General features: G+C 45.7%; 1 protein-coding gene across 1 annotated transcript in view; it reads left to right on the top strand.

Annotated features, from left to right (window-relative positions):
- AOPEP (aminopeptidase O (putative)) overlaps positions 1–13,095 on the top strand; it is a 1,805,484-nt gene that overhangs the window by 1,160,086 nt on the left and 632,303 nt on the right. The window contains exon 10 of the mRNA XM_069625709.1: positions 8,521–8,564. Coding sequence (XP_069481810.1) covers positions 8,521–8,564 — 44 coding nt within the window. The remainder of the gene's footprint in view (positions 1–8,520; positions 8,565–13,095) is intronic.

The following is a 13,095-nucleotide window of genomic DNA, read 5'->3' as shown; positions in this document are numbered from 1 at the left end:
CAGTCCTATTTTTTTTTGTCCCGAAAAAAGAGGGCGATTTGAGCCCTTGTGTTGACTATCGCCGTTTGAACGCCGTTACCGTAAAAAACAGTATCCGATTCCCTTGATAACCCCGTTGTTGGATAGGTTGAGTCATGCCTCTATCTATACTAAACTCGATCTTCGTGGGGCTTATAACCTAGTAAGAATCCGCCCCGGAGACGAATGGAAGGCGGCTTTCTGTACACGGCACGGATTATTTGAATATGTGGTCGTGCCTTTTGGGCTTTGTAACGCCCCAGCCACGTTCCAACGTTTTATGAATGAGATTTTCCATGACTTACTGGACGTGTGTGTAGCGGTCTATCTCGATGATATTCTGGTCTTCTCCCGTAATATTAAAGAACATGTGCTACACGTCCGTGAGGTTTTGTCCCGTCCCCAACGGTATTCACTCTTCGCCAAACCTGAAAAGTGTGAGTTCCACACTGACAATGTTGAATTCCTGAGTTTCTACATATCTCCAGGCGGACTAACCATGAATCAGTCCAAAGTCTGCGCAGTGTTGGATTGGGCAAAACCCAGTAATCTCAAAGCATTACAGTCGTTTCTTGGGTTCGCTAATTTTTATAGGCGGTTTATTCAGGGTTTTTCATCTCTACTAGCCCCACTTACCGCCTTGACCAGTCCCAAAGTGCCCTTTTTGTGGTCAGATACCCACCAGGATGCTTTTGACGCCCTAAAAACGGCGTTTACCACTGCCCCAGTACTAAAACATCCCGATCCCGAACTTCCCTTCATCGTGGAGGCAGATGCTTCTTCCTTTGCTCTCGGGGCAGTGTTGTCCCAAAACTGTCCGTTTACAGGCCCCCTACATCCGGTGGCATTTCATTCACGAAAGTTCTCTTCCGCAGAACACCACTATACAGTCACAGAAAAGGAGTTGTTGGCCATCAAGGATGCTTTTCAAACCTGGCGGCACCACCTTTTGGGGGCCAAACACACAATCACAGGATACACTGATCGTAACATCCAAGATTTAGCTTCGCTTAAGTGTTTAAACAGTCGTCAGGTGCATTGGCATTTGTTGTTTTCTGCCTTCGACTTCCAGATCAAACACCGGTCAGGCCTTTCCCATGGAAAGGCAGATGCCTTATCTCGTTCCCCTGGTGGGATCTCCTTGCCAGTCTACCCTGAAAGATTGTTGGACCAGCATGTCAGCTGCCTTTGCACGCCCCCTATGTCACTAGTACAATCTATAAGGACGTGGGTTTCCTTACATCCCGAACAGGTCTCCGATTGGAGTCCGGTGTTTCATAACGGCTTACCGTTCATCCAGAATTGGTTGTGGTTACCGACAACGGAAGCCCGCAATCTTGCCTTGGAATGGTCCCACGGCAATGCTATCAATGGGCATCCCGGGCAAGGACGCACTTTAGACCTTCTCAGGCGCTGGTGTTGGTGGCCCTCTATGAAACGGGATGTGGAAGGATACGTTAACTCGTGTGCGATATGTGCCCAGTGTAAACATCGTCGGGGACGCCCCGTGGGTCTTTTGCAGCCCTTGCCTATTCCACCTCGCCCTTGGCACACGATCTCCATGGATTTCGTGACAGATTTGCCCCAGACCGGGGGTTTCAACACCGTGTGGGTGGTGGTCGATTCCTTCTCTAAAGTAGCCCGATTCATCCCATGTTCTGGCATCCCATCGGCCCCTGCCTTGGCCAGCCTCTTCTTCAAATCAGTCTTTTGCCTATTTGCGTTACCCACAGTTATCATTTCGGACAGGGGATCGCAGTTCACGTCTCGTTTCTGGCGAGCACCCACAAAACTCTTGGACATTGATTCCCGTTTTTCCTCTGCCTACCACCCGGAGACGGATGGCCAAACGGAAAGGGTGAACCAGGCCATGGAGCAATACTTACGATGTCTCATTTTACAGCACCAACAAACATGGTTAAGAGTCCTACACCTTGCTGAGTTCGCATACAACAACACAGTCCATGCTTCCACGGGTTTTTCTCCTTTTTATGTCTTGTATGGTGAGCACCCTTGAACCCTTCCCATTCCTGATATCGCGCTTTCTGACAACCCAGCAGCGGCCGCCTGTGCACGCGATCTGTCGGCCTTTCATGCTCAAACACTCATTCACCTTCGTGAGGCCCAGATATCTGCTAAAGCAGCGGCTGATCGACGGAGAAGCGTGGCGCCTTCTTATGTGACAGGTGACAGGGTTTGGCTTTCTACACGCCATCTCCGGTTGCCGGGTTGTCGTAAACTGCTTCCCCGTTTTGTGGGTCCCTATAGGATTTCTGGGTTCATGAACCCGGTGGCCTATCGCCTTTCAGTCCCTGCGTCTTGGTGCATCCACCCGGTGTTCCATACCTCTCTCCTGAAGCCTTGCCCTCCTTCTACCCGCCTCCGTCCTGCCCCTGGTCCCGTTTCTGTGGGTGATTCCATTGAGTACGAGGTTTCTGGCATTTTGGGTTCGCGCTTGGTCAGGGGGGGTCTCCAGTACCTCGTGGATTGGATGGGTTTTGGTCCGGAGGAGCAGAGCTGGATCCCTGGGGAGGATGTCCATGCCCCGAGGCTCGTTTCTCAATTTCATCGGGACCATCCCGCCTGCCCACGTGGTCGTGGGCCATTGAGGAGGGGCTCTGTCATACACTCAGGGAAGAATCCCTCCACACTCACAGCTTTGCATACCCCTTCTGGAGATAGGGACGCCCAGACACCTAGCATAGCCAGAATGCCCACTACACAATCGACTCCTCATTATGCCCCGTTACCTGTGGTGCATGGGAAACGTCAGCCTCTGTGGCCAAGTGTCAGCCGCAGGAAGCGGCTTAGTTCGTTTCCCCGTTTTCGGTGGCAGCTGCCGTGGAGAATACGAACGGGCTGGAGCAGCCAATTGCGCCTGCTTCCTGGTTTCGCGTCTTCATCCTGATCACATGTCACGAAACCAAATCACGTGATCGGATGTCGACGGACATAAAAGCCGGGTGATTCAAACTCTCCTCGCTTCACAGCTGTTTTCTGCACTGTTAGGCGTTTGCGTTACGGATACTTTTGTTCAAGACCTCGGCTCACGTCACTCGGACTGGCTTTCTTGCTCCTCGAAAACTCTTCCCTGGATATTGCTCGAACTTTGATACTTGGACTTTGGCTAAACGGAAACGGACTGGCTTTGGATATTCCCTTTTCTGATTTGTCAACCTGGACCTGGATCCTTGGATCATTTTGCTGACTGCTTTTGGATTCCTCGAACCACGTTTTGTCACAGTACTACGAAAGACTCTAGCCTCTCAGGTGATTCTCTCAGAGTTAGTGTTTCTTCATCTGGCTTTCAGGATCGCTGGTGTTCCCTCGTACCACAGCTTTGAACACCATGGCCCTTGACTTTGAACTTAGGTAAGCCTTATTCTAGTACTTACAACTCAAGGTACTGTTATTGCTTGTGTTAACCTTGCCTTCCTCCCAACAGCTTTGGGGTTCTCGACGCTGCTGATCCTGTGAAATACCATCCACCTGTGGTCCCAAGGCTCGCACAGGGAGTTCATTCTACCTCTCTGTGGGGAACTTGGGAACGGAGGTCCATACTCTCTTCACTACGTGGCAAGTCACAACACCTTCTACAAGTAGGAGACGCCTCTCATCCTCTTTCTCACTGCAATGTTGTCTTAATTTAGCAATCAGTAGCATTCTGCATCCTGTTTTCGAGTGGTCTGAAATTCGGCAGAAATGAGCTGCAGAGAAATATAGTGATTTGTGCAGCATGTACCCAAGACCACACGTTTTTGCTCAAGTGAGTGCTAGGATTAGAAGCCACATCTTCTAGTCCCAAAAATGTGGTGTCCAGTTAGCCGGGTGATTACATCCACTCCGGTCTAGAAAGTAAAAATGCAAGCACAAATAACCACAATAATCACATTGTGGTTTGACAGCACGCCTTAGTTCAGGTTTCTAGCATGACTTCAAGATGTGTAATTCTGTTTCAAGATTGTCAGCAGAAAAATACTTTAGTTGTATATAAGAGACTCATTGAAATGTGGACACAATAATTCAAGCCTTTAGTAGCCAGAACAAAACCTGTGTCTGAAACGTCAATGTTTTATAGTTTTTGTCATGGGCCTCATATTTTAAATTAGATAAGTGAAGCACATTTGAATTAAGGATAATATGGAATGAAAAGCAGATGGATAATCCAAACACCTCCATCGGAAATGTTGCTTGGCTGTTTGAAAGAATTGTACCCTTATTTGGGGAAATGCAGGGCTTTAATTGTGACATGGCAAGCCGGGGCAGAGCCCCAGCAATTTCTGGAAAATGTTTGAGACTGGGCGCTGCCAGGATTCCCTAAAGTCCTCTGGTAGTGCCAGCCAATGAGGACACTAGAGACTAAGACTATTTTTATCAAAAGCCTTCTCGCTCATGCACGAGAGCTTCAGGCTTTAGAAAAGAAATAATTTTCTTCCATAATAGCGGCACTGGCCGTCGCCAGGCATTTCTTTAACTAAGAGATGTACAGGTCCGGTTCCACCATTGTGGAATAAAATGCGATGTTGCTAGAAACCTTGGCCTTTTGTTCTAAAGCCTGAAGCTCTCGCTCATGCTCAGAGCATCAGGCTTTGTGAAAAAAAGGCCTTGGCTTCTAGCAGACTCGCCTTTTCGTCCTTAATGGTGGTGCTGGCTCCCACCAGGCATCCCTTTAACTAAGAGATCAAGAGATCACACTTGGGTGATCATTGCATCTCTTAGTTAAAGGGATGCCTGGCGGGGCTCGACTCCACCATTAAGGAAGAAAGGGTGTTGCACCAACCCCGTCAGGCATCCCTTTAGGCAAGAGATGCAGGGATCATGACCCACGCACCCCGGGTGAGAGGTGATGATCGCCGCACAGGGATGGCTGGTGGGGGTTGGTGGCATTTTACCTAAGCCAGCTGCCACCCGCTAGGCCATGCTCCATGTTAGTAAAGCAGACAAACTGATCATCTTAAAATTGTTAAAAATCGTCTTACAGAACAACTTCTTCATGTTCGAGGACAAGTACTTCATACAAATTTCAGGAACATCAATGGGGGCCGCTATGGCTCCCAGCTATGCCAACACATACATGGCATACCTAGAAGATATCAATATCTTCAATGAAGAAAGGTGGACGAAACAACTAAAATGTATTTACCGCTTCATAGATGACATATTCGGCATCTGGAGTGGACCTTCAGAAGAATTAGAGATATTCTTTCAACATTAGAATAGAATGGCACCGAGGATAAACTTAACAATGAAGACCAGCAGAGAAACAATTGAATTCTTAGACAAATATATGAGAAAAGTGGTAAACTTTCTAAGATACAGACAGATTATCTCAGAAGAAGATGAATACAAAAACAAGATTGAAGGCCTTAAAAGTAAATTTGAAAAAAAGAGGTTATCAGCCAATGAACATTAATATAAGTGCTGATAAAGTAAGCAGGATCAGCAGAGACGAAGCATTGAAATCAAAAGAAAAAACAGAAGTGGAGAAACTGGTATATGTTACCACTTACACCCAACAGAGTTCTAAAATAAAGAAAATCATCAAGAAGAACTGGACAACTCTCACACTTGATCCTGTGATGAAAAGACTCTTTCCAGAACCCCCCACTTTTTGCATACAATAAAAGTAAATCAATCAGAGAACATTTGGTGAGGTCAGATTTCTCCGCTGAAAGACAGACTCAGGTAAACTGGAAAGGAAGAACACTGTGTCATAATTGCAATAACTGCAATAATCTAAATACAGGCAACGCCATCACTCATCCTCACAAAGGGTACAAAATAAACCTCCATCACAAGTCCACATGCGACTCCAAGAATGTAATAGATGGCATAAGATGCCCCTGCAGTCTATATTATGTGGGAATGACAACAAGGAAAGTGAAAACAAGATGGTCAGAACATAAGTCCAACATAAGAACAGGTGCCATCAAATCTCCAGTAACTCAACACTTCAAAAAAGAGAGACACAACATTGCCCAAATAAGGTTTATTATTTTTGAACAAATAAAAGTACCAAGGAGAGGGGGAAACCTTAACAAGATGCTGCTACAGAAAGAAACATACTGGATTGAAAAATTGAATTCCATGCAGCCAAACGGTATGAACGCTGATTGGGACCTAAGTTGTTTTTTATAACATAAAGAAGTTTGAACAAAATTACTGCACTACGGCTTATAACTGTTGAAATGCACACTTCACTAACCACAGCGTGAGCGCTTTAAGATGGAGCCCATTTAATATACCGGGGCATATATGGCTAATACAGAACACGATCAAGTGCAAGTCAATTGAATAATGAGCGCCGCTCGAAATAGTTGGTTTTCGAAATTCCGTAAACACATCTACAGATGAATGAAGTGGACAATTCCATAAACAACTTGACAAATATCATGAGTCAGTTACAGAAACGCACTCGGAGTAAGAATCAGTGCCATTTAACATAGTAACTTGTCATCAATAGTTTATACAAGATGGCGCGCAGCAAAATCCATAGAAATAACCATTTGTGTCTACATGGAAAGAGAGAAAGGACTAATTTGAACATGGTTGCCATCGCAACCAACAAAACCACGGGAATGCGATTTGCAAACCCGGGCAATACGAAGAATACATCCTCCGCTGCCAGGAGCTGCCACGAAAGGACGAACGTAATAAGGAGTAGAAAAACATCATCAGACTGGAGGCAAGGACGACAGACAGATTGGTGAAAGGAAACCAGCTACCCCGGGAGACGACGAGACAGAGGTGAGCAGCGCTAACCGCATGGACACAGCAAAATGCAATATATTCCAGAATCGGTTAACTAGGGTTTTGTGACTAGGACACAGGGCTATTATCTAGCGACTGTTCCCAGCACAAAGCCCACACACAATAAAATCAGACATTCTTAAAAAAACCGAACACTTCATTTTTTTCACAGACCTGAACATCCTCCGGTGCTTTAAGGAAGAACAATCGTAGAGCCAGATTCAATTGCAAGAAAGCAACACTGACACGTTTATGATGTTTTTAAGAAGATAAAATCTTCAGAATTAAAGGTATTTGAGGTTCAAAATGTATACTGATAAAAAATGACAAGAGTAATTATGATGATAATATTCGTTGAACAAACAATGATCAAGGAACTGAACAGAAATATGTTATTTTTAACTTCCAGAATCTAAAATCGCTGAAACAAGGTACTGATCCGCACCTGATGAAGGGCATTCAGAGCTCGAAACGCGTAGTGCATTAGAGAAACCCTCAAACAAAAGGATTATTGGCTTGCTAGCCAGTTACAAGTTTGATATATGGGCCCTCATTACAACCCTGGCGTTAAGGGGTTAACGGCGCCGTAAAGGTGGCGGCGCCATTAACCCCTTAACGCCTGATTACGAGGTCCCTTTGCGGGTTGGAGATTTTAACGCCTGCTTTTTGCAGGCGTTCAAAACCAACCCGCAAAGGGACCTTGGTGCTAAGTACGGTGCCGCAATTTGCGGCAACGTACTTAGCGCCTTCCCCATTCCCATTGAGCCCTATGGGGCAAAAATAGGAATGGGGAACGGCCATGGTGGCATGGGGAATTACCACCCCGCCAACCTCGGAATGGGGCGGTAATTCCCCATTCCGCCATGACGGAGTCAGTAAGTTACCGGCATGGACCATGGTGCTTTTGGACTCTGGACTCTGTCTCGTCGTCTCCCGGGCCATGGACTAAAGTTTCTCTTAAAATAATAGGAAATGTACCCACGGGGGAAGAAAATGTTACACTTTGTTGTTTGAATTGTGATTTATATGGAAATGTTTCAAGTACCCTTTACTTTGATATACTGTCAAGCATGAAGTAATGCTAAAAGTGTGCAATAATTTATGTTTTGAACATTGAAGAAATTAGAAAATGAATGGGGTACATTAGTTACCACCAAAAAAAACTTTGTTTAAATAATTAAAACTGGTGTAAAACCACAAGTAAACATAGTATTTATTTTTGCATAGTTTTATGCTCAAAAGTGTGCACGAAGCCAAGGTCATTTTTGCTAAAGTGATCCCAAAATTGTTCCATGCTCCATGTTAGGACACACCTACTTACAGAGAACCCCTCGATTTTGCATGCCACTTAAAGAACTAGAGAAAAGCCAAGCGGGGACTTCTCAGTCACCTTACCGCCTTGTAATGTTTATAAGTGTGTGCTTTCAATAAATGATTTGCTTTCTGCAAACTTTGTTCCTCTACCGAATAGAGTACTCAGAAAGAAATGTGCATATTGTCTCACTTTTTTCTTTGCTTCGACTCCTATTCACCTGTCTCGTTTCTTTCTTGCTCTGTCCCTTTTTTTCCTCGTTTCCTTTCTTGCTTCGTTTCTTGGCTCCAGTCTGTGTTTCTTTTTTCTTTACTGCCCGTCTCCTTTTCTTCCTCCTCCTGTGGCATTTTTCTATAGTAATTGGTCTTGCTGGCTAAACGCGACTTGTGGAATGGCTCATGGATGGGTGCACTGATGGTTGCATTTTGTTATCTTCACAGGATTTCCTTCACATGCTGCTGGAGCATGCCCCCGAACACAAAGGGTAAGCAAGAAAAAGGTGGGGCAAGATAAAAAGGGGGGGTGCGAAGTAGCCAGAAACAGGGCTCCTAATAACAAACCTTTACCGGTGAACTTGCTTTGTAGCAGCCATCCCAATGACTATTTCCTTCAAATGCTGCATCATTCAGGGCAAATTCCAAGCAGCATGGGCCAAATTAACAACAGGTGGGACATAGTCACTGGCTGCCGCCCTGCCTGTATGAACTGTACCTTTTTGGCATGTATGTTATGTTTATCTGCTTTCATACTGTGCCAAATCATCACCATAGCAGTATCGGAACAGCTAGGCTTGTCCATGGATTGGCGCACTATGACCCCGCCAGCGCTATCCAGACCTTAAGTCTTCTGGAAGAAAGAAAATGAGCCAGGGGAAAATAAGAGGATGGGAAAGCAGGAAAAGATGCTACTAACACAGGGAGTGGGGGAAGAATGTTTTGTGATAGCATAGGCACCTGTCAGTTCTAGGAGATGAAAAAGGGAGGCAGTGGATACGTCTTCAAGTGTTGTGCAATTGGGCTGTGCTTCCAAGGCAGATTTGGAGAATTGTAAGTTAGTACGGAATGTAACGTTGGATGCATGAGAATTTGAGAGCATGCACGGGCAGTCCTGGTGGTTTGGCGGCTTACGTTATGTTATGTGAAAGGATATTTATACCACACACTATTATGTTATGTGAAAGGATATTTAAACCACACACTATCACCACCTGAGTGGTCCCCTGGCATATTTGCCCAGGCTTTCTATAGGTTGTACACCATGGCAAACTCCAGAATGTTAATTCTGGGACTGCCAAGCCTGAGCCAACAGTGGGGTAGTCAAGAAAAGACTTTGTATAAAGTTGATTGCCCTTGTTAACAAAAGGTAAGGGAATTAAATGGTAAAACCAATAGAGTAAAACCTAACAAAAGCCTGGCACCATGAGGTCAAAAAGGCTACAGCAAAAGCATGGTTCTGTCTCATGTCAAGCTCTACTTTTAGTTCAGGGTGAGCCAGGGTGGTGCCTTACTTGGGAGTAGGCCATCGGAGTATAACAATACAAAGCCATCTGCAGTGAGAAAAAACACCCTGAGCCACCTATACAGGCGAGTTCATTAGAGTGTGTTGAAAGGCAGAGGTGGGTGGGGGACAAGCAGGGTAGGGGGAGAAGGGCTAGGTGGCTGTCCTTCTACATGTGATGACAATGGGGTGACTGTCCTGTAATATTGCCCAAACAATAGGGCACTAGTTGCACTGGGCTTACAAAATCCCACACGTGATAGAGACAACAGCATACATATGTAAAAGTCATATGTGGCATACATAGGGCCTCATCACGAGTTGGGCTGTAGCCCTTAAATGTGGCAGTAACGGTATTACCGCCGCATTTAAGATATGATAGGTTATTTATAACGCACTTAATACCTACAGGTTTCTAAGCTCGGACCCGGGGATCGAACCTGTGTTGCTCCGTGTCGTCTTGCTTCCAAGACGAGTACGTTGCCCTGTGCTATCCTCCCGAGGGTTGAACCTATCACGAGTTGGGAGCTAAATGGGCTATTTTACCTCCCGCTTTTTTCAGGAGGTGAAAATCCGATTTAGTGCCCTGTTTTCAGCATTATTACTGCCGGCTGTATTAGCCCGCAGTATTAGCACCGAAAATGCCCCATTGGATCCAATGCGGAATGGGGATTTATTGTTACCACACAACCTGTGACAGTAATACCGCCGGTCCAGTGGGTGCTAGGGCTATTACAGTCGGGCGGTATTACAGCCGGGATACAGCCCAACTCGTGATGAGGCCCATAGTCTTTAACGATTTGCAAATGGTACGTTTTCAAGGTGTTGAAATGTCTGTTTATTGCATTATCATTGCAGTATGATATGGGAAAGAAAGTTGGTTCACACGTGTTCTTCTGTTGAACGCTTCTCATACTTGCAGAGTTAAAATGAGTGTCTAAGACCTTTAGTTGAACTGCCTTTCAATTGCAAAAATATTCTCAAATTCACTGTCCGTAACCTTTCTTCCTTCTATCCTCGATGCAGAATCGCATATGTTGGTTAAACAGCCTCTCTGCCAAATCTGTACACAGATCATAAATAGATATTTAAAGAGCGAGCAGATTCCCGGAGTTCGCATTTTATTGAAAGGCATTTATTGGGCTGTATGTCGTTGGGGGCCAGGTTTTTAAGAGCTCTCGATGAAAGCACGAATAAACTATGCTCCATGTGCATTCTTTATGAAGCAAGCCAGGCTCGCTAAAAATGGCCACCAGAGCACTGGTGCGTTACATCATGTGATGTGACAGCTTCAGGTCACAGAGGCTTCCACCAATAGTTGCACCCATTTAGTGCCTTTGCATTTATTTTGATGACCCTTTTTGAGGGACTGCCTAATCCGTGTGCCCATAGTTGTAGGGCTAAAGAAATTATTTGCTAGGCATGCCAAGGACCCTCTCTCCCAACATGTCAGCGATTGCGCGATTGCACCTGTCTTTACTGGTTGATGCCACACTTTGGTGAGAAATGGTTTGTCCCCACCGGAAGCCACTTTCCCCCTAGGTCTTAATACTAGGCGTGAGTGACCCCCAGAGGAAAACCTTTGCTCTGAAGAAAAACCTCTTTGATGTTGACTACCAGCAGGTAGTGAAAACTTTAAGAATGCTGGAGATGTAGAAGCTCTAGGTAGGTAGCAGCAGGAAATTAGCCAAGGCTGGAGGTGAGCAGCAGCAGCAAGTGAGGAGCCAACACTGTAGGCGAACTGCAGTAAGCGAGGAGCCACACCTGCAGGCAGCAGCAGCAAGAGAAAGAACAAGGCAAAGCGGCAGGAAGTACCAAGCGGAGAAGTAATAAGGAGGGAACAGGGAGAGCAGGAATCCAGGAAGGGAAGGATGAAAACAAGAGAGTGTCTTACTAGGAGAGTTGCGACGTAATAGGCAGCAGTTTATTACTGTGGATGTAGCTGGCGTTTGACTGCTCAGCGCCATGGTCCAGGGCGCTATCTTGCCACTAATGTAAGACGTCATGACGTGGCTCGGTGTTGTCAGTGTGTTGTGGGCGCGTTCTTGGAATGAGCAGGCAGCCCCAAGATGCAACCTCAAGATGCAATGAGGAGACGTGCCATCTGGTCCAAATGGACCAATGTCTCCTACAAGGACGTATGATAGAACAGACAACCCCTACCATCACCACTCATCGCCAACCATGCTGCACACAAACAACATCATGGACACCACATTGCAGCAATCTCACTTGTCACCATAGACCCTGTCAACAATCCATCATCCACAACTACAGGAAAACTGATATTCGCCAATGTCCGCCGAGCAGGCAAACATGAAGCAGAGATTGCTGCCCTCACCACCAAATATGACCTGGACGCTAACTTAATTACTTTCATTGACCCCCACCCACATCATACAGAATTCTACAACAAGACTGTCCAAACAAGATCGACAGAAACCTGCCATCATTCGCAAGGCATCATGGCCATGCACCCAACTGGACATCACCACTATTGGCTCTTTTGAACACCTTTCCTGCCATTTCCCGCTTTCCCCAACAGACAGTCATTTTTCACCTCATCTACAGACCACCCAAGCCCAAAACTTCCTTCATTGGAGACTTTGTGGACTTGGTCACCACAATGTCTCTCACGCATGCCAACATGTTCCTCTGCGACTTCAACTTCTCTGGCAACCCACCAACCAAGTCAATGAAATCTCCTCTGCCTACTCAACACTCTGAACCTCACACAGCACATAACAGATCCAACTCACAGGTAATAACCTCAATTTCACCATTACTGCCCTGCCTATTCACCATCACCACCCTCTAATCCCACTCGACTGGTCAGACCATGTGGCAATCCCCTTTGACATTTGTTACACCACACCAGTCAAGCAAACCCACTGGAAACCCTGCAAACAAGCCTTCAAATCATTCAAGAACTTTCCAGTGGAGGCGTTCATAGAAGACCTCATTAAACTCCACTTCACGTGGGCTGATCTTTGACATAAAGCAATAGCAAAATGCAAATCTATCTCTGATTAACTACGACTGTGGACTGGGGTGTCCGACGGAGCCCTTTAAGACGGGGTAGTAGTACTTTGAGATGGATGGAGGTGCAGAATATACTCAAACATCAATAATCAAAACTGACTTAGGAAGTTGGCAAAATGCGACTGTTTTACTTTCAATTATCTAAAACAGGGAGTTACAAAGAACATCAACGCTTTTGCTGGAGCTTCACACTCAATTCAACACATAGAAAAAACAGGTTATGTACTACAAACTCGTCATCATTGACGTTTATGTTGCAAACTACAAAAACCTATTTAGAATGGTCATAGGCTTACAAGGAACATCTAGGTAAACGTTCCATACTTCTCAGAGAAAGTGATTGGGTATCTAACATCAGGTGGGCAACTAAACCCTCGCCTAGTGCAGGTCATTCTCAACGTCATCAAATACACAACGTCCCATTGGTTACACAAACTATAGGGCCCTCTATTACGTGTCCCTCTATAATTGGTTGG

Source organism: Ambystoma mexicanum, chromosome 6p, assembly GCF_040938575.1.
Source record: "Ambystoma mexicanum isolate Mex_15411 chromosome 6p, UKY_AmexF1_1, whole genome shotgun sequence".
NCBI classification, from domain to species: Eukaryota; Metazoa; Chordata; class Amphibia; order Caudata; family Ambystomatidae; genus Ambystoma; species Ambystoma mexicanum.
Note: the sequence above shows the minus strand (reverse complement) of the source record. Positions and strands in the feature narration are given on the sequence as shown.